At 55.2% G+C, this 18970-nt stretch overlaps 7 protein-coding genes across 7 annotated transcripts; 5 read left to right on the top strand and 2 right to left on the bottom strand.

Moving 5' to 3' along the window:
* Nucleotides 1–128: 128 nt before the first annotated feature.
* On the top strand, nucleotides 129–1282 carry DICSQDRAFT_70438 (NAD(P)-binding protein; the record flags this gene model as incomplete). The annotated part of the gene is made up of 7 exons (XM_007370267.1): nucleotides 129–170; nucleotides 229–249; nucleotides 309–453; nucleotides 508–610; nucleotides 672–705; nucleotides 762–1032; nucleotides 1095–1282. 7 exons carry the CDS (start codon nucleotides 129–131, stop codon nucleotides 1280–1282), a joined length of 804 nt encoding a protein of 267 aa, XP_007370329.1.
* Nucleotides 1283–1291: 9 nt separating this feature from the next.
* On the bottom strand, nucleotides 1292–3722 carry DICSQDRAFT_157647 (succinate semialdehyde dehydrogenase). Its single transcript, XM_007370266.1, has 14 exons — nucleotides 3444–3722; nucleotides 3331–3389; nucleotides 3101–3277; nucleotides 2728–3025; nucleotides 2598–2670; nucleotides 2495–2535; nucleotides 2369–2431; nucleotides 2218–2317; nucleotides 2107–2161; nucleotides 2008–2054; nucleotides 1933–1949; nucleotides 1601–1868; nucleotides 1404–1546; nucleotides 1292–1350 (listed from the first exon to the last, which is right to left on the bottom strand). The coding sequence occupies exons 1-13, from the start codon at nucleotides 3654–3656 to the stop codon at nucleotides 1488–1490; spliced, it is 1470 nt and encodes a 489-aa protein (XP_007370328.1). The 5' UTR covers nucleotides 3657–3722; the 3' UTR covers nucleotides 1292–1350; nucleotides 1404–1487.
* A 191-nt stretch (nucleotides 3723–3913) lies between these two features.
* DICSQDRAFT_112401 (uncharacterized protein) lies at nucleotides 3914–5613 on the top strand (the record flags this gene model as incomplete). Its single annotated transcript, XM_007370265.1, has 3 exons — nucleotides 3914–4307; nucleotides 4357–4791; nucleotides 4851–5613. The coding sequence occupies 3 exons, from the start codon at nucleotides 3914–3916 to the stop codon at nucleotides 5486–5488; spliced, it is 1467 nt and encodes a 488-aa protein (XP_007370327.1). The 3' UTR covers nucleotides 5489–5613.
* An 857-nt stretch (nucleotides 5614–6470) lies between these two features.
* On the top strand, nucleotides 6471–8655 carry DICSQDRAFT_157645 (alcohol oxidase). Its single transcript, XM_007370264.1, has 6 exons — nucleotides 6471–6589; nucleotides 6652–7120; nucleotides 7171–7536; nucleotides 7593–7671; nucleotides 7722–7970; nucleotides 8028–8655. The coding sequence occupies exons 1-6, from the start codon at nucleotides 6514–6516 to the stop codon at nucleotides 8574–8576; spliced, it is 1788 nt and encodes a 595-aa protein (XP_007370326.1). The 5' UTR covers nucleotides 6471–6513; the 3' UTR covers nucleotides 8577–8655.
* A 161-nt stretch (nucleotides 8656–8816) lies between these two features.
* Nucleotides 8817–10667, top strand: DICSQDRAFT_140776 (uncharacterized protein). The gene is made up of 4 exons (XM_007370263.1): nucleotides 8817–10004; nucleotides 10056–10239; nucleotides 10300–10350; nucleotides 10409–10667. Exon 1 carries the CDS (start codon nucleotides 8856–8858, stop codon nucleotides 9603–9605), a length of 750 nt encoding a protein of 249 aa, XP_007370325.1. The 5' UTR covers nucleotides 8817–8855; the 3' UTR covers nucleotides 9606–10004; nucleotides 10056–10239; nucleotides 10300–10350; nucleotides 10409–10667.
* A 1567-nt stretch (nucleotides 10668–12234) lies between these two features.
* On the bottom strand, nucleotides 12235–13573 carry DICSQDRAFT_140775 (proteasome subunit). Its single transcript, XM_007370262.1, has 5 exons — nucleotides 13457–13573; nucleotides 13247–13400; nucleotides 13021–13187; nucleotides 12793–12967; nucleotides 12235–12619 (listed from the first exon to the last, which is right to left on the bottom strand). Exons 1-5 carry the CDS (start codon nucleotides 13510–13512, stop codon nucleotides 12332–12334), a joined length of 840 nt encoding a protein of 279 aa, XP_007370324.1. The 5' UTR covers nucleotides 13513–13573; the 3' UTR covers nucleotides 12235–12331.
* A 179-nt stretch (nucleotides 13574–13752) lies between these two features.
* Nucleotides 13753–15315, top strand: DICSQDRAFT_92929 (uncharacterized protein). The gene is made up of 7 exons (XM_007370261.1): nucleotides 13753–13932; nucleotides 13999–14059; nucleotides 14118–14561; nucleotides 14643–14763; nucleotides 14825–14866; nucleotides 14924–15012; nucleotides 15085–15315. The coding sequence occupies exons 1-7, from the start codon at nucleotides 13779–13781 to the stop codon at nucleotides 15101–15103; spliced, it is 930 nt and encodes a 309-aa protein (XP_007370323.1). The 5' UTR covers nucleotides 13753–13778; the 3' UTR covers nucleotides 15104–15315.
* The last annotated feature ends 3655 nt before the right edge of the window (nucleotides 15316–18970 follow it).

Raw genomic sequence — 18970 nt, 5'->3', positions numbered from 1 at the left:
TAGAGTAGGAGAGGGACCGTGGTATAAAAGCGACGTCCCGAGTAGGGGAGTAGGACCAGTTCTCTCCCGCTAGCTTTCGCATACAGTCAACCTCCCATCTCAGCAAGCTACAAACCTCACCCTTGAGCATGCCTTCTTACGCTGTCTTCGGTGCATCACGTGGTATTGGTGTAAGTATTTGAGCACCATCTCAGGAACGTTACTGACCCTTTCTCTCTCATATGGCAGCTTGAGTTTGTCCGCCAGTTTGTGAGCATTCTGTTCTGTCTCGCATGTCGGAGTCAAAGTGCTGACATGAGCGCAAACAGGCTGAAGACAAAGACAACCAAGTCTTCGCGGTCGTGCGGAGCCCCAACAACTCTCCCCTTCTTGCGGAGGCCATCAAGACTCTCAAGCACAACAACGTGCAAATCGTGAAAGGAGACCTCGCCGATGTAACCTCTATCAAAGTAGGTGCTTAAATTCAACCGCAGACGTTGCCATCCTTACGGAGTCACCCGCAGGAAGCCGCTGCTGAGATTGGAAACGTCACAGGCGGGTCGTTGGATTATCTCATCAACAACGGGGCCTACATATATACGGAGGGCGTTGCCTTATCTCTGCCAGACTAGTAAGCAATAGCGCCTCCATGCTCAGCAAATGACGACTGACAACATTGTCCACAGCCCTAGCGAGAAGCTACTTGAGGACGACCTCCTCAACACCGTACGTCCTCTCCGTCGCTCCTAGCCAGGGGTATGAACTTAACCCCAATCGCATAGTATCGCACGAACGTTGTTGGAGTCGTCCACGCTATCAACGCCTTCCTTCCTCTCCTCCGCAAGAGCGCCATCAAGAAGGTCATCACACTCTCCACAGGTCTCGCTGACCCGGACGTGATCATTCGATCCGGCTTCACCGTAAACCCCGCCTACGCCATATCTAAGGCTGCCGTCAACCTTGTCGTCGCCCAGTACGCAGGCCGCTTGCATGAGGAGGGCTTCACCTTCATTTCCCTCAGCCCCGGGCTCGTCAACACCGCTACTGCGCCGCGTAAGCAGTGTTCAAACCCATGAAGGTCATGGCGTCACGCTAAGTCACTTATACGTGCACAGCGACCCCGGAGCAGATCACTGCCTACCAAGACACGGTCAACAAGTTGAAGAAGCACTCGCCCCACTGGGACGGGGTACCGCTCACCCCGGAGCAATCAGTCAAGTACATGCGCCAGGTGATTGACAAAGTGGGCCCGAAGGATTCGGGGGCTTCCCTTTCGCAATTCGGTAACAAGCAGTGGCTGTAGGAACTGCCGAATATTCACTATAGCAATGAAGTGTATATCAAGGATGTGTGATACAAGTAACTTGTGGTCTGGATTTCCATTCGGTCAGTTGTGCGACCGAGTTTCACTTCAGGGTACATACCATGATACATTGAATTTGGTGGTTCATCTCATACAACTCACCCGCTTTGCTCCTGTTCGCACGGCTTGCTAGTATTCGAACGTCTCACTGAGAGGTCTTGATCTTCATATGCACGGACTTCGCCCTCGTCAGCTGGTCGTAACCTACCACATCCCTTCAGCACCGCAATCAGATTCTCGGAGCCACTTGTGACGCACCGAAGATACTCAAGCTAACCCCGCGTCCGCTCTTCTTCACACCCGTCCACGCGAGCGCAGGGTCGAGGTAGTCGCACCGGTTGAGGAAGACTGTACCCGTCTGCAGCTCATCGACTAAGTGTAGGAATGCCTCCTCCGACTCGGGGTTGTTTTGAGCGTTTGTCCACACAGAAGCGGTCAGACCGTAAGGAGAATCGTTCATCAGCGCAATCGCCTCAACGTCGGAGGCGACCTTCTGGATGCCGATGACAGGTCCGAATGTCTCTTCCTAAAGGGGAGTGGAGAACGCGCGATCAGCAACACTCCTTGCTCTGCTACGTTCCCTTACACACCTTCATAAGTTCCATTGCTGCAGACGGGTATTCAGCAACATAAGGTGTTCAGTCCCGAAAATGATAGACACATACAATGGTCAACATCAATGAGGACCTGTGGCGCCACGAAAGCGGTTCCGCTGATGTAGAGGTGGTGAGGGTAGCGTCTCGAGAGGGAAATAATCTCCCTACGATGTCGCAGCAGGGAACAAGTCCTCTGGAATGAGCGCTTTCGCACCGGCAGCCACTGACATACTCTATATGAGCTCCGCTTTCATCGACGTATCACACGAAACTACTGACCAGCGTCAGCGACCTGTTTGCGAATCCGCTCCGCACTAGCCACACTACACACTGGGCCGAGGTTGTATTCAGGGTCGGTCGGGTCGCCAAGCTTGTATTTCTGGGAGCGTTTCAGCATGATTGGATTGCTTCGATGCCTGACAGGGGTTACCTTGGTGAGCTCTACGAATCTCGCAACGAAGTCGTCGAAGATGGATTCATGAACATAAATACGCTAGGCGCACCATGATGAGTGTTATCTACACAAAGGTGAGTCCGGTCAGGAAGCGATGCGCACCTCGACCGAACAACAGCTCTGTCCGGAATTGAAGAAGGCACCTGGGCAGGAAATCGAAGCTTCAGGACATCGTAGCGGCTACTCTCAAAGGGTCGGACATCACCATCGACCAGTTCAGGGACAGTGTAGTCCAAGTCTGCGTCTGCGCGAACGTACGCTGGATCCTTGCCACCGAGCTATGATATACCACCCATGTTAGCTGACTGGGAGTCAGTCGTTGACTGTCTAGATACCTCGAGGCCGACGCCTTTGAAGCCTTCGGCTTCAGCAGCGGCGATGTCCATGGCGCGACCGCCCGCCACGCTGCCAGTGAATGCGACGAAGTCAACCAGCGTATGCTGGACGGCCCTGGTCGTAAGCTCCGGACTCAAGTGGATGACCTGAAGCGCATCCTTGGGCACGCCGGCATTGTGGAAGGCGGCTGCGAAACGCTCAGCAGAGAGGGGCGTCTGGGGAGAAGGCTTGATGATGACTGAGTTTCCCGCCACGAGTGCTGGAAGGACGGAGTTGACCATGACGAGGTAAGGGTAGCTGCAACACGGACAAGGAGCAGGATGGGAGCGTCAGGATGCTGGACAGTCAAAGACCCCAGGAAGGGGTACGTACTTCCACGGTGCGACAACGAGGACAACACCAAGAGGTACACGCTTGATGTAGCGACGGAAGCCTGGTTGGTCCGTATCGGCTAACGAGACATCCTTGAGGGCCTTCTCGGCGATGGAGAGCATGTAATCCGCGCGCTGAAGTGTACCGCGGACTTCACCGGGAACTTGCTTCACTGGGCTATCATCCTTGATCGCATATAACTACACAAGCTGAAATATATGCGCACGTACCGGCCCATCTGCAGAGTGAGCTCCAGAGGGATCTCCTCTTTCATCTTCTCAAACTCCTCCTAAAGACCCCCAATTCGGCTGAGCTTGCATCGCAGAGCAAGATTGGAACGCACTATGAACTTGCGACCTATCGCGATACGCTGCTTGAGGGGTACGCGGGCCCACTTTTCCTGTGCGACGGCGGCATTCTGAATGCACTTATCCAATTGGTTGAGTGAAGGATAGGTGCGGATGACGAGTGGCTGCTGATTATGGGGGATGAGTGTCGTTTGAGACGAGGGATCGGTATCAGACTGGATGATCGTGCCAGATGGATTCAAAGACATGATGTTTGCCTGTATGTGAAGCCTACTTTGTCCGCACGTGGAGACGGATGAAGGAGGATGGTGATGAGTCTGAGCAGCGCCACACCTCCGAGTCAGGGCCCGCCGAGATCGGGATCTCGCTTGTATGATAGCGTCTATATTACCAAAAGGAGAATATTGTGGCCCGTAGCAACTCCAGAAAACGGATTTTTACGGTTGACGTCCCATTGCACTGAAAAAGCCTGTCCTTACTGTCCTATGTTCTACTGCGCGTCGGAATGACCTGGTTACCTGTCTCTCTACTTGCTGTCATTCAATCCTTCTTGTTGCTTGCCGAGGCTCAACAAAAGCTCTCCTTGGATACCGCCGCCGACTTGAACACGAATAACCTCCCTAGCCCTCCGACACTCAGTGTACCTTCGAACGGGAACCCATTGACAGTCTCTGTTGCGCTATGTGCTACGTCAAGTGACCCTCCGCGATTCTTCGTGACAAACGATACGACAATACCTCAGCCCAGCGTGTCCGATGTTGACAACGTGAACACGTACGAGATTGTGGTGGGCCCGGAGGGTTTTGGGAGCAAGCAACTTGTCTTCATCAATGGTGGGATTGTATCAGTTGTGAAGGGAAGTACGGCAACGCCATTTGAGGTGTTCATCTCCACAAACAGTGAGTCCCTGTGTCTGTTCCCAAATTGCTATGCTAAAAGCTGCTGGAGACGCAACCTCTGAGATATCAAATCCGCTCCTGGGGGACACAACCTCCAATCAAGCCCTTATATTCTCTCCAGCCTTTGATCCGCCGACATTTCAGCAACCCGGCTTCCCCAATTACACCCTCCCCGCCGCCAACTTGTCCATACCTCCAGAGCCTTCATCCCCCACCAATTACACCTTAGTCTTCGCGCCAACCTCTTCAGCGCCGTTCCAGGGTCTGCCACGAACGAGCTGTGCGATCAAATCAAGGTCGACTGCTAAAGGCGTAATCACCCTATCTTCTGTCCAAAGCGACGGTCTTTGGCTTCGGGATATGAATGGTTGGCGGTGGGAATGGTTCTTGGGCGGTCTTACCGCTAAAACGAACTATACGGCGTATACGCTGCAGCAGGGACAACTGGCAGCGTCCAAGCCGATCAACTTTGTGACCAAGTCGCGTATGTATCCTCCCTCTGCATGCCGCCTCGTAAGACAGCTGATGTTCGCTGTCTTCCAGCCACCTTCAACTGCCCTCTCCTTCATCAGCTTCCCTTCTGCCCATCCATATCCTACGCTGTGCCCCTCACACCACCGCAACCACCCTCTTCAGCGCACACGGCGTCCACAATTCCCTCCAACGTCTCCGACACCATCATCTCCTACCTCTCGAATCTCACCACCACGCTCACCACTCTCGCTTGCGGCCGCGACCACTACAGCCCGCTCGTGACCTGCGCCGACTGCCAGGCGGCGTACCGCACCTGGCTCTGCACCGTCTCCTTCCCTCGCTGTACCGAGTCTCCCGAGAACTCTACCACCTCTGGCATCACGACGGTGAGCGGCTCCAGCACGCAGGGCCCGCAGGTGCCTCTGCCCGCCATCAAGTCTGTGCAGGCGAACGCGACCCCGCGCAACCCCACGCTTCCGCCGTTCAACTCGGACTACGAGACGCTCCTGCCGTGTCTGGAGACATGCAACGCTGCGGACCGCGCGTGCCCTGCGTTCCTGGGCTTCAAGTGCCCACTGCCGAAATTCACGGCGTCGAACAGCTACGGGGTCGGCTTTGTGGATAGCACTGAGGACGGCGTCATGGGCGGGGGCACTACCGGAGTTGCGCAGGACGTCTATGGGAACGTGTTCTGCAATGGTAGTTGAGACATCGGATTCACAGCCGCGCTTGAGCTTTTGCATACATAACTTATTGACTTTCGGGACTAATCTCGGACTTTGTGTCGGTTCTTTGCGCAGTGTTACGATAGATCCGTTCGAGATAGAATGGGCTTCTAGGGTATCAGACGTCTGATAGAGGGTACGATGAGGGTACATACTTGACGACGCGCCCTCGCAATAGGCGCAGCATCGCAGTGCGTTTTTCTTGCGTTCTTCCGAACTTTCGATCCCGAACAAAAATATCAACGGGGCAAGTACGGGTGCGAGTTTTATGGGGCCACACTCGGTGCACATTTGGTGATCAGTACTCAATACTACATGACGGCACTGGACATTGGGTTGAAGTCTTTCGGCCGGTGCACACTGAGCAGTGCAACGAATATGGAGTGCGGGGCAGTGGCAACGAAATGGGTTGTGGACTTCACTGTGAGACCGCCAATCAGACGTTATGTACAAACCTCGTTATGATGGAGTTCCCCAGCCCCGGTCGTACTCAAGAGATACGGAAATCCGACATACGAGCGCCTCCGACATCCGGCCAACTCTGAGCGGTACTAGTAATACAAAGAAGAGGGCGGCTCCGGACGCCCTGCCGCTTATCTTGAGGGTCTACCAGCTTCCTGCTGTCCGTCGCATTGCTCCCGTTCGTATTGACAACCTATGTAATTAGCAGACAGCCTACGTTGCGCGCTGACGGAAGATTCTGCTGCTGAGAGAAACTGATTCCCAAGCATATGGCGAACCTCACTTCCATCAGCTTCCGCATACGACTGCCGACCACCCAGCACCTGCCTCTGTTTCTCCCGCATCCTTCTACGTGACTGCACGCAGCAATGGCGCACCAGTTTGTGGACGGAGTCTTCGCGTATTCCTTCCACATGATTAGCTGAGTATGCGGGTTCCCGTGAGTACGTACGGAGAAATAGAAATGCCACCATCACTGCGCCCGTCGCCACTCCGCGCCCTTCTCCTAATGCCCCCTACGTGGAACTGCGACACCTCTCTCCAGCATGTGGCCATTCTCGCCTTCGTATCCTGAAGTGAGCGTCGATGCGCTCCATGAGGAATACGACTACATCATCGTAGGTACGCGTGCATCCTCTCTCATGCCGCAGAAGAACGTCCTGACACGTCGCATGAACCCCTAGGTGGTGGAACCGCTGGGTGTGCCATCGCGAACCGGCTTTCTGCCTCGCCCAACAACCGCGTCCTCGTCGTTGAGCGTGGCCCCCTCGCCGACACATGGGCGTCGCGCGTGCCCCTTTTTTCCTCCGACTTTGCCTCCGACGGCTCGCGCACTATCAAGCGCACAATGGTGCCCCAGCGCGAGCTCATAAGCGCGACGGGCGTGCAGGGAGATCGCGTCGTTGAGGCGTACACGGGAGCGGTGCTTGGTGGAACCAGCAGGATCAACCAGATGCTGTACACGCGAGGCCTCCCCGATGAGTACAATAAGTGGGAGAGCGAGGCGGGCATGAAGGGCTGGGGTTGGGACGTGATGAAGGACTACTTCTTGAAGAGCGAGAAGGCGGAGGACGCGGTCGAGGGCGTGCACAGCCAGGATGGTGTCTGGAAGAACAAGCTGCACACGGCGTTCTACTTCAGAGGCTTCTTCGAGTGAGTCTTGGCGTATCCTCCACGCTTCCTTCCATCTCACGCGCCCCCAGGGCAGTTCAAGCGGCCCAGGCCATCGGTCTTCCCTACATCCCCGACCTGAATTCGCCCACTCATCCTCCTTTCGGATGTGGGCGATTGCATTTCACCATCGACGAGAAGTCTCAACGGCACTCGTCCTACCATGCGTTTCTCCCGAAGGATGTCGCTCTCGCGCGTCGAGAACACCTGCACATCTGCACGAACACAATTGTGGAACGACTCGAGACAGAGAGGACGGCTCTGGGCGAGCTCATCGTCACTGGCATCGCACTGGGACCACGGGAAGAAGGGAAGGGAGGGAGGAGGAGCGTGAGGGCGAAGAAGGAAGTGATCTTGAGCGCAGGTCCGTTTGGGTCACCGCAAATCTTGATGGTGAGGTGAGTGATACTCCATGTTGCGTGGTGCAACAGCCCAGTGTTCACGGGGATACCAGCGGCATCGGACCGGCTGAACATCTCAAGGAGCTCGGTATCACTGTTGTGAAGGATCTTCCTGCTGTTGGGTCCAACTTGGTGCGTTATGCCCTGCACATCCTGAGTTATGGAGACTCATCCTACGATAGCAAGACCACTTTGGCGTGTCCGTAGGCTTCCACATCAACATGTCGGATTCCCTCCTTTCCATCGAAAAAAGGCCCTGGGTATTCTTCCTCGAGCTGATCCGCTACCTCCTCTGGGGCACCGGGCTGCTCCTCGTTCCAGTGCTCCAACTGGCAATCTTCACGCACTCCAAATTGCTAGACAACAGAGGCATCCCCTCCAAGACCGAAAAAGCGTTCGACGAGAAGCTACCTGACATCGAGATCATGCCAGTACGTACCGCTATGTTTCTCCTGGCCACTGTCCGCTCATCTAGTGCTTTGCGACAGATGGCGTACGACAGCACGGACTCCGCAGCGACAGGCGTCTCCATCCCACGTACCGCCGGCACTTACAGCTTCCTCAACGTCCTCCTCTCGCCCGCCTCGCGCGGCACCGTCCGCCTCTCCTCTCCCGATCCGCGTGCACCGCTTGTGATCGATCCCGCTTACCTGTCGAACCCTGCTGACCTCCGCGTGCTCCGCGCGTCAGTCAAGCTCTCTCTGCGCCTGCGCGATGCTATGCGCGAGCGCGGCTACAAGATGGCCGACGCCACCGTGCCGAAGAGCGAGAGCGACCAGGACCTCGACCTCTGGATCCGCCGCGCAAACAGGACGACGTATCACTACTCCTCGACGTGTAGGATGGGGAGGCAGGACGACGCTGAGTGGGATGGAGGCGCGGTCGTTGATGAGAGGCTGCGGGTGTACGGGGTGGGAAGGCTGAGGATCGCCGATTCGTCTATCTTCCCTTGGGTCCCCAGGACGCATACCCAGGCCCCGAGTGTCGCCGTTGGGGAGAAGGCTGCTGACATGATTCTCAGCGACAATCTAGTCTGAGTCCTTGTGCATGTCCATATAATCACTTCTACAGATTGATTGGCGTAAGCCAACAGCTCTCGGCGACCGACTCAACGACATCCCAACGGGCGACATTTGACTACGCAGCCGGCCTCAGAGACCGTGGTAGTGAAACGGAGAGATTCCGTAATACAATGGCACATAATGCACAGCCCCCTGGTGATTGACTCAAGAGAGCGGCGAGTCAACAGTTATGCACTCATGCCTTGACCTCCACCACACCTGCGAAGGGACATAGCAGGAGCCAACAACGGATAGATGCCATCCCGACTACTTCGTCGTGCAGCGCAACTCAGCGCAGTCGCTACCATTCCGCCTGCGTACTTCGCATATCGTACCATCACTCGTCTCGAAGCGAAATACCCTCCCTGTCCCCCGGAGTCGTCTTCGACGCCCGCGCTCCGAACACCTGCAAACCCCGCAACCCAGCACGTTCCTTACGTCGACGTCTACGCTACCCGCGTCCCAGCTCGTGGTTTGATCGACCGCGGCCAGGAGAACAAGTCTGCGAGCCTCGAAGAGGCATGGGCCCACACGTTCCTCGAGAACAAGCTTCTCAGGGCGACCGGGCCCATCATGGGCACCAAGAAGTCATCCGAGCAAACCGACTACGGGGAGCATGGCTTCCACGAGGGCCAGAAGTTGGCCAACGACCTCTTCCTCATCTTGCGCCCACCAGCGCCCGGCTCGCCATTGCTCGTGGACTGGCGGTTATCGGACGGGCCTGTCTCTTTCTTCCGTCGTATCGCCGCTTGGGGATACCCCTGGAGGCTGATGTCGGGCGGCCGGCACGAGTTCGGCGTTGGACCGGTGGACGCGGATGGTACAGTCGAAGTGCGATTTGGGAGCGCGCATGATTACGATTGGGTGGAGGAGGAAGGCGACGCACAGAAGACGATCCCGGAGTGGGTGAAGAGGTGCCACAGGGCATACGCGAGGTGGCTCTTGGACGAACGAGTTGAGGAAGTCGAAAGACGCGCGAGGGTAGTTGACGAGGGAAAGGCCTGAGTGGACTTCGCTAGGGCGGCTCGAGACACAGGATGATAGGAGTTCACTTGTGTCTGCAATAAAGCCTTACTACTATATCACTGCGCTATGTGAGAGAGTTCGTTACGTGAGGGAGCTCATTACGTGAGAGAATTCATTGCATGGTTCTGTGAGTCCGGCTGTGAGGTAAAAATTCCGCAGCGTGGTTCGACGGCTTCACTTGATGACCAGCCTGAGAATCAGTCCCCTAGCCAGGGTGGATTCTGACTACCAAGAAGTCAATACGTTGTATGCTCGCTGCCACAGGGTGTCTGGCCCATCTGAGCCGTCACAACAGCTACTGCACGAGCTCATCACACGGCTGCCGCTATCATCGGGCGACTGCTTCCGAGCATCGCGTCGGCTCTCCCGGACAAGGTCCTATGGGAGACTGTGAGCATACTCTGATGCAGACTCGGCTCATCACCATACCTCGACCGTATCGGCGCTTGGCACTGGTAGTTGTTGGTCGCGGGGTACTCGACGAGGGTCGCTTGTGGCGATCGGAGACCGAGAGCGACGCGGAGCTTTAGACATCTCTGCTATGAATAACTCCGCCACACTCTGGCGAAGTTGTTTCACCTCCTGCTCGGCATCCGTTTTCTTACGAGCAGAACTGAGCCGACAGAATGGTCGATGAGTGGAGACAGTATGTTCAGAAGTAGCAGATACGTACCCAACCGCGCGAGGGACAATCGCATGACCGTCTTCCTCTTCCCCGACCTGACTAGGCGAAACATGAGCGCCTTATCACAGCAGGAGGCCAAAAAGACCCCGCAACTTACTTGCAGCATGCGACTTCATAAGCCCAAAGCCTTATCCGCTCGTCAGATTCCTTACCAGACGCCGCGAATTTCGACCCGAGATATGTGTCAGCCCTCCATGCCCTTCCGCCTTGGGACCCATGACCGTTCCGACACGTCTTCGCACGGAGATATTCAGCATGCGGGCCTAGCGATGCCAGAAATTGCACAACACAGAAGGCGTTATATGGTCGTTCCAAGTCAAAGACCGTCAGGATCCGCGACGATATCCCTCTGGCACAGATATGGACCCTGGGCTGCGTAAGCCTCAGCGTTACTGAGAGGAAATGACCAATCGATGGGAACACACCAATATCCGCCCGGGCCGCAGCTCCTTCTCGATCCACCCAAATAGGACTTCACATGTTGAGCCCGTCCTCGGTAGCAAGATCCCCACCACAGACGCGTCCAGCCCAAGTGCACGTCTCTGATGAAGGGCGCTACACATGAGCGGGATGAGGTCCGACTCGTCCGCGACGCACAGAAGAGGCGCCAGCGGTCTCGGGTGGAAAGGGGAAGGGAAGAGGTGCAGTTCTACGTCGGAGGAAGAGCACAGATCGTCGTACAGGTCCGAAGGCCGCGCGCGACGCTCGGACCCGCTAGTGCTGCCACTCCAAATTGAGCACCATTCCAGCGGGGCGGTGAGGAAGTGAAGGATGCCGCGGTACTTGAGGTCGACGGCAGCGATGACCTTGGAGTCGACAGGGCGAGTGATGTTCTCGTCGGCGATGTACACCGCTTTGCGTTTTAGCGCGGATGCGTCCTCGATCTCAACCCACTTGCTGAAATCCGAACCATCGCGCTCCTCGACGTCGTGGAGTGTAGCATTGGATGCAGAGCCGGCGTGCTCGAGCTGTACAGTGAGACACTCATTCTTTCCCTGAGCCACGGGTGTCTTGAGCGTCGCCAGTGCGGGGTTCTTGCCGTCGTCTGAGAGGTGTCCATTCACAGCGGCAGGTTCCTCCGTGCGTCGCTCCTCCGCAGCTACGATGACATGGCAATGATCAGTAGGCACGACGAGGCATATTGCTCAACGACGGACCCATGCAGTCAACCTCCAGAAGAACAAGCAACGAAGCCTTCCCTCTAAGATTGAAGAGACTCTTCTGTCTACCAAACACTTGCGCGGTCGACGCTTCGGGCCTTGGCATGACAAACTCGCAGTCGAAGCTGCAGCATAACATTTCCGTCAGCAGCTTCGCAACTATGATAAGCTTCGATGAAACACCATACTACGTCGTGACATCCGGGATTACCTCTTCCATGAGCCCCGCGAGTATATGCGCCCACGGGAACTGCTCTCCTTGGCGTGTCTTCTCCCACTCACGGGCGCTAGCACATACGGTGTTGACGAACTCCAACCGTCGTGCTTCGTCTTCAGGAGAGGCCGAATCTGTGTGGCTGCCATCACCTACAGCCAACAAGCCTGCGATGCCAGCGACCTGTGGGGGCCAGGCCTCCCTGTCCCCCAGAAAGTCCAGGATGACGTTGTGGCCGGCCAGCCAATGGCACAACGCATCGTCAATCTGCAGGAGTGACATTCCAGATGCCAGATCACGGTCAGCGATAGCGGATGGGATGGACGCAAGCAAAGGTCACTTGCCTTCGCTTTCCGGCGTAAATAGTGATCCCTGCCTTACACTGCCAGCAGGCATCGTGCCCGCCGCGCGTCCTCGTACGTATATGACCGTGGGTCGGAAAACGTGCCTCCAGCGCTTCGGCTTCATAACCACGATCTACTTCCCCTTCACGGTGGCGAACGATTCCGCGACGGCACCTCTCGCCCTCACGGGTTTCCGAGTAGGCCACGCAGTTCGGTTGCAGTTTGCGAGCGTGTTATGGATTCAATACAATTACAATCACACTACACACACCTAAAGCGTTCGCTCCCGTCCTCACGCACATCTAGCTCGTGTCCATCGCCTCGCCCTCGGTACCCCTGCCCCCGGAGATGAACGTGACGTCCTCCTCGACGACGAGCGCGCGGACCTCCTCCTTCTTGAACTCGGTTGTGCCGCGGCGGAATGTGTACGAGCGCTCCTTCTGGACGCGCTCGTTGGGCCTGACGAAGTTGCGGAGCATCTCTGTGTGCGACGCGGTGATCACGCACGCGTCGACATTAGAGCCGGACCCGAGGTCATTGAAGATACCCGCGGAGATCGCGGCGCTGACCAGGTCGAGAGCTTCTGCGCGCTGTGAGAAGAGGGCAATCATAGCGTGAGTAGCATGCTCAGGGACTTGTTGGAAAGTGAAGGCAGAGTGATGTGGGCTTTGCGAATCGGTAGGATGAGAGAGCATAGGTGATACGCTCTTTGCGGGCGACTTGTAGGGGTAGCGGCAGGGTAATAGTGGCGCGGAAGACTTACCTCCAGGTTTGGTCGCCACTTTGCCTCAAAGACTGCCATCGCTGCCAAGCTTCCAGAGCCCATAGTCACGTAAGGAAGCTTGTCCGTTGAACCGTGGGGGTGAATGGTGAAGAGTTGGGGACCGGTGACATCTACCCCACCGAGCACAAGTGCGGCACCAATGTGTCCCTGGTATCTATAGCTAGAGTGAGCGCGGCGCCCAACAGAGACAATGTGTTGTTAGCGTGCCTGAAGAGCATCTGCTTGAGCATGGTCATGGCAGTCACTACTCGAGGTTTGCGGCCGGTCGACAGTGCATGGAGCTCCATGTTGGAAGATATGAGGGCGGTCGTGAATTCTGTGTCTGCAGCAGTTCCGGCACCACAGCATCGGATGTTGTCCGTGATATAGTGGATCTATCAAGTAAATATGAGGCCTCTTTCGGTTACGCCGTACGTCCCAGAGCCCACCGTACCTTCTCGCAGTTCTTGTCCGCGACAATGGGTCCCTCAGTCGCACGAGTGTCGGCACCAAGGATGATCCCATCCTTGAACAAGCACCCTACAATTGTTGTACCGGTGCTGGTGGCCTTGGGAAGTGGGATACCGCGCTCGGTCAAGAAGTTGTTCCTGCGTGCATTCGGGTTAATATACGTCGGTGACCGAGTTGCGAACATAGCACGCACCTGATTTCATTGGTGAAGTCAAAACCTGCTCCTGAGTAAACCGATGCCGCTGCCATGGTGTCCGTAGTAGTGAGAACAGGAACAGCGCGGCAGGAGGAGAATGGGAGTGAGAGGCAGGGTTACGCGTCGCGGCTGAGTGCAGCGTCTGAGTCCGCCTCAGTGCACGCGCGTCGAGTCCAGACCCCGGGCACCCCGATCGCGGCGCGGGCGGTACCAGAGCGGCCGCGGCGATATGGCCTGGCTGGGACATAGGCAGCTGCACAGCGTTCATTCCTATCCTTCTCTTCCCTACCTCTCCCCTAATCTCAACGAACTCGTCGCTATGGAGGGCTGGACAAAGCTGCAATCTGGCCTCGCTGGCCTCAACCTCGGCCAGTCCGCGAACAAGCTCGCCAAGGGCTTCCAATCTAGCGTCCAAGCTACCAAGGAACGTCTTGGCCAAGTTGCGCCCGAGGAGATCACTGAGCTCCCTCAGGGTGCGTCCTGACGGTCTCGAAGTGCGTTGTAACAAGCGGCTCATCATTACACTGCGGACATCATAGAGTACAAGGACCTCGAGGCTCGCGTGGACAGTCTCCGCAACGTCCACCTTGCTCTCCTCAAGTACGTGCCGCAGCCTTGGTCGTACTGCAGGCTACTGATCCCACCTTTCGCTCTATAGAGTCACCCGTGTCTACGAGAGCGAAACCTATGACTACCCCACGCAGATCCAAGAGTCCCTCACCGAGTTCGGTTCCACCATCGGCAGCGGCATCACCAACTTCGCCGCCGCGAACCTCAAAGGCACCAACCTCCCCACGCCCCAACCCGTGTCACCCACCACCCCGCAGCACAAGACCCTCCCACATGCGATCGCCCGCGCGGCGACGACCGCCGCCCACGCAGTCCAGACCAGTGCCGGCGAGGACAAGCTCGGCAAGGCACTTGGGGCGTACGCCGGCGCATGGGAGAAGATCGCCGACGCGCGCGTCGAGCAGGACCATGCCGTCAAGGAGCGGTTTCTCCAGCCGTGGCAGACGACGCTCTCCACCAGCATCGCTGTCGCCCTCAAGGCCCGTCAAGCGGTCCGGGTCAGCCGGCTCGAGCTCGACGCGGCCAAGCAGACGTGAGTGCCGATATACCGTGAAAGCACCGCTGTTGACGTGAGCGCGTCTCCTGATTCATATCCGTACGCGACTCTCCGTAGGTTGAAGAACGCCAGTCAGTCGAAGCAGGAAGCAGCAAGGCTCGAGGTCGAGAACGCGGAGGACGATCTCGTCCAGAAGACGGAGGTTGCGATCACCCTCATGAAGACTGTGCTCGAGAACGTACGAAAGAATTCAGCGACCCTCATTCATCTTTCCACAGTACTGATTCTTTGTCTTACAGCCCGAACCCTTGAAGAACTTGAATGAGCTCGCCAAGGCTCAGGTCCGTCAGCTGCCTTATCATGTCCATCCGAACGTTTCTTAACTGGCCCCTTTGCAGCTCCTGTTCTACGCTACTGCCGCTGAATCCCTCTCATCCGTACAAGGCGAGATAGAGGAGCTTAGCGTCGCCGCTGAGGGCGAATACCGGTGCGTCTCGTCTTTTGGGTTCCTTTCGATGTTTTCTGACTCCGGTCGGCTCTCTATCGCCATTCTCTCCAGGAAATCGCGCGACCATTAGGGTCCTTGTATTGATTCACCGTTCCTGCATTCTTCCGCCAATGGCTGAATTGACGAATGCGCAAGCAGCTACGCGAACCGCTCGATCTGTATCAACCTTGATCATCTGCTCTAAATACAAATGTTACGGGTAGGGGTGTTACTTTGTGTATTGCAATGATGTCTCTTCTGGAGTAGTGCGTTCGCTTGTGTCTCTCCAAGTTCAATTCTTCTCAGCAGTATCAGACCAATCTTCAACTGGCGAGCTCAGGATCGCTCATATTCCACCGCCAGGTGATCGACTTGGCTGGCGATCTGATGTCCTGGCGTATCCATAAGATTGTGTTTGTTCAGCTGCTCTCCGTCCACTTTGAGTGTGAGTGTCTAGGTGCCTCCCTTGTCTTACATTGGATGATCGCTACGCCGCTCAAAGTTAGATGGAAGGTCATGACTAACCGCATTGGATAGCTGCAACAGACGCTGAGACATTCAGCCGTTCAATTGACAGGATGATTCACAGAGAACCCGGCTTTGCTCGTCAACGACGGGTCCCTGCCTGTTATTGTGCTTAGGGTGAGCGAAAGCGTGATTGGCTTTAAGGTGATTGCGCAGACAGCGGCTTGATCCGCCGTGCGATTCGAACCAATGTCCAATGAAATATTAATCGACCCGATGTCCAGCGCATCCATCAGTGAGAGCCTCCTCGAAACCTTGACGTTGAGTGGTAGGACTAGTATAACCTCTCCATCGTTTCCCTCCTATTTCTCATGAGATCATTTGCGCTTCGCTCTCAAAGAATCGCGGCAATTCAAATGGATAAGGGGGAGCACGGTTGGTTGGATGTTTGCCTGTTCACTGTTGCAGGAGGCACCCCATCTAATCTAACTTACCCTACGTGTCGGATCGCCAGTTTTCCGACCTGATGAATTGCGGCCGTCTTACACGAAAGTGGGATTTGTACAGATGAACGGACCACCACTCGACAGTTGACATCCGATGCCCCGAACGCCGTCTGTAGGGTCCGCATGTCGTCCCCGCCAGAGTTGTCAAACATCAGCCTCCGTTTACTGCCGTTTCTCATGTCGTTGCCGCTGCCGCTTGTTCATTTGAACCATTCCGGGCTTCTCCAGGTACGTAGACCAGTTACATGCGTGCCCTATTCATCCCTGTTTCAGGCTCTGCTATCACTATCGTCGCTTCCTGTACTACCTCCACATTTTCGTCCGCCATTTCATCGCCTCTATCCCAGAAGACATAATCCTCATCCCGTGAGTTCACAGACCATCGCAAAATGTCGTTGTCAGACTGTATGCGCAACTTCAATTCTTCCTGGACTTTCTCGCTTTCAAAACATGTTTTCAACTTCAATGCATGTTCGTAGACGTCCTGTGAAAACTTCAGGAAATCCGAGTAGCTGTCGCTTCGAGAAAAGTCAAAGTGTCTCCCTCCAGGAAGGCGATCCGTGATGCAGACGACCTGTCCGAGATACTCAGCCTATAACTGCCATGATTGCTCATAAGCGACCAAATCATACTTACCTCCTTGTCCTTCGGGCACCAAGCTACGCACGGAAGGCCGTAGCTTCCGTATGTAACGAGGCCGTGTACAGGAAAGTCCCAAATACCCAGAGTGGATAAGAACTTTGCCGCGCTCACGCAATTGAGTCGCAGCAAGTTTCTCGTCGTGTTATCCAAGTTCATCCCATATTTCTGGCTGTTGATGAGGAGGACCGGGAGGAAAAACTCCTCTGTATTGATTGATAGATTCTGGGTGTTGTCGATGTCAACATCACGCTTGTCTATGAATTACGAAGAGAATGGATTAGAGAAACTGACTGAGTAGAAGGATATGCATTTGTCGGAGAGGTACCGGGAAACCAAAGATCCAGGTTCCTCCGCTGCTGCCTTGGGGAGGACATCTTTGACTTTGACAGACAACGCCATGTCACAGAAGCCACTTTTAGGATATTGACTGAGACGTTCCTGGAGTGCCGAAGGATCCATCCAACGATTATCGAGAAACAGCCCCTTCATGAATGTCGTATGATTTTCGATGTACTTCGTTTCTTCGACATCTCTACGTGCGCCGCATATGTTATGCCAATGATCGAGAACATCCGATGAAAACCTCATGTGCGACATCGATACCTGGTCTTCTGAAGAGACTGCAATGATGTCGTCGCACCCAGTGCAGCGTAGATAATTCACTTCAACGCTTGAACCTGAATGTAAGCCCCAGATAGAGAGAGCATAAGGAAGGTTGAAATGTTTCATTACTTACTCCTTCAGGAGTTGAATGGCTGACGGCTTCTGAGATTCATGCCAGCCATTGAGGGCGGCGGCGGCCAAGCCGCTCGGAGCAGCGCCTCGTGTTCCCATAATGATTGTTGGAGAATCTTGGCTGGATTCGACATTGGGACTAAGCTATATACATATATATGAGATTCAATCAATTCCGCGATCCCCAGTCAAGTTGGACAGGACTAAGCACCTTTGATAGAAGGTTGCGGAGTGACTGAGATACCAAGGGTGGAACTAGATCAAGGTTCTTGTGAGGCTCTTCGCCCTCAGACACAGGGATTGTGAGAACACAGTGATCGGTAGACCAGTCAACGATGCTCGGTTCAACAGGCAGTTTTTTACTCCCATCGTCGTCCAAGCCTGTTCTAGATAGTAGGTCTCTAGTGAGTAACCTGTGACCATCCTGTTAACAGTAGTATGATGAACAGCTTGGAATATTCCTACGTAGGGTTGGGGTTCAACACCCAGGACATCCTTCAATTGAGAATCAGTAAATGTACGTGCTCGAAAGGGGACGATTGCCTACTTGGACAAGGTGAATTGAAGGTTCGCCTCCATGTCGCCTTCATGCTTGCTGCTCTACGATTTGTTCCCCAAGTGAGGGGTGATATTAACTACTTTTCTAGCTCATATCGTGCCTCACATACCTCACTGACTTTTCCGAATTGAGCTGTATCTGCTGGGATTGGAGACTCTGAGATTGACTGATTATTCTGATCAGCCATCTGATGTGTCGGAATCACTCCATAACGAGAGCACGTACCATTGAATCAACGCGTTGGGTAACCTCCGTGATACGAACTATCTCATCGGTGTGTGTGCCAGGCATTGCGTCCTCTCAGGAAATAATCTGGTCGGATAGTGAGGGTTTTGATCTGTGAGACGTATGATTGTTAGATGTTGCCTTAATATTGCCCCCAGCGGTGCTCCCTTTTGAAGGCAGTGTAGACGCCCGCTGACGTCTCCTCGCTCATAGCCCTTGCACAATAGTGATGGGAAATACAGAGCGCTGTTCGCGATTGTGGTCAGCCTATGATGAAGACTAGCTTCGTGCCTGATAACAAACTCATCATTACTCAATTCAGGTTCCTAGCACCATTACTGGGCGCGGCGCTCTACAGTCGTTTGCATATCAAAATGCAGTCGTGCGCGCGCGTTGAGCCTATTTGTGTGCACTTGTTCTGCCGTTGGGTGCCGGCTAGAGCGGCCATCCCGGAGCATGCTCAAGTCTGAGGACACAGTATTGCTCTCAATTAGTCCAAGAATGTGACCCAAGAACATATTCACTCCTTGATGTCAGTTTGTAGGCTCGAATCTGGGAATCCAGCGTGGCTTGCTCGGCCGTGGTTGTAGAATGACCGCGGCTGGCCTCAAAAAAGGCATGCAGATGCTGGACGACAACGTTGCAAGCAGCATCGACGTGCGCGCGCCGACTGCAGTTTGACCAAGTGTTTCAGTGAATCGGATGCATCCGTGGCGGTGCCCTACCGTGCACCGGATGCATCCAAGGTACGGTGCACAGTACAGATGCATCCCTAAGTCGGTGCATTTCCACAGGGTACGTCAAGGATGCATCCCAACAACGGTGG

Source organism: Dichomitus squalens (genome assembly GCF_000275845.1).
Source record: "Dichomitus squalens LYAD-421 SS1 unplaced genomic scaffold DICSQscaffold_64, whole genome shotgun sequence".
Classification (NCBI taxonomy): domain Eukaryota; kingdom Fungi; phylum Basidiomycota; class Agaricomycetes; order Polyporales; family Polyporaceae; genus Dichomitus; species Dichomitus squalens.
Note: the sequence above shows the minus strand (reverse complement) of the source record. Positions and strands in the feature narration are given on the sequence as shown.

What these genes read in the sequence shown, in the direction of transcription:
- DICSQDRAFT_140776 (XM_007370263.1), top strand. Translation starts at nt 8,856, where the DNA reads ATGCCATCCCGACTACTTCGTCGTGCAGCGCAACTCAGCGCAGTCGCT.
- DICSQDRAFT_140775 (XM_007370262.1), bottom strand. Translation starts at nt 13,512, where the DNA reads ATGGCAGCGGCATCGGTTTACTCAGGAGCAGGTTTTGACTTCACCAAT. An exon ending in CGGACAAGAACTGCGAGAAG is followed by an intron (nt 13,188 to 13,246) that starts GTACGGTGGGCT and finishes TTTACTTGATAG; the next exon opens with ATCCACTATATCACGGACAA. An exon ending in CTCAAGCAGATGCTCTTCAG is followed by an intron (nt 12,968 to 13,020) that starts GCACGCTAACAA and finishes CTCTAGCTATAG; the next exon opens with ATACCAGGGACACATTGGTG.
- DICSQDRAFT_157645 (XM_007370264.1), top strand. Translation starts at nt 6,514, where the DNA reads ATGTGGCCATTCTCGCCTTCGTATCCTGAAGTGAGCGTCGATGCGCTC. An exon ending in TACTTCAGAGGCTTCTTCGA is followed by an intron (nt 7,121 to 7,170) that starts GTGAGTCTTGGC and finishes ACGCGCCCCCAG; the next exon opens with GGCAGTTCAAGCGGCCCAGG. An exon ending in CTGCTGTTGGGTCCAACTTG is followed by an intron (nt 7,672 to 7,721) that starts GTGCGTTATGCC and finishes ATCCTACGATAG; the next exon opens with CAAGACCACTTTGGCGTGTC.
- DICSQDRAFT_157647 (XM_007370266.1), bottom strand. Translation starts at nt 3,656, where the DNA reads ATGTCTTTGAATCCATCTGGCACGATCATCCAGTCTGATACCGATCCC. An exon ending in TCAAAGGCGTCGGCCTCGAG is followed by an intron (nt 2,671 to 2,727) that starts GTATCTAGACAG and finishes GGTATATCATAG; the next exon opens with CTCGGTGGCAAGGATCCAGC. An exon ending in GGTTAGCTTGAGTATCTTCG is followed by an intron (nt 1,547 to 1,600) that starts GTGCGTCACAAG and finishes GGGATGTGGTAG; the next exon opens with GTTACGACCAGCTGACGAGG.
- DICSQDRAFT_92929 (XM_007370261.1), top strand. Translation starts at nt 13,779, where the DNA reads ATGGAGGGCTGGACAAAGCTGCAATCTGGCCTCGCTGGCCTCAACCTC. An exon ending in TGAAGACTGTGCTCGAGAAC is followed by an intron (nt 14,764 to 14,824) that starts GTACGAAAGAAT and finishes TTTGTCTTACAG; the next exon opens with CCCGAACCCTTGAAGAACTT. An exon ending in ATGAGCTCGCCAAGGCTCAG is followed by an intron (nt 14,867 to 14,923) that starts GTCCGTCAGCTG and finishes GCCCCTTTGCAG; the next exon opens with CTCCTGTTCTACGCTACTGC.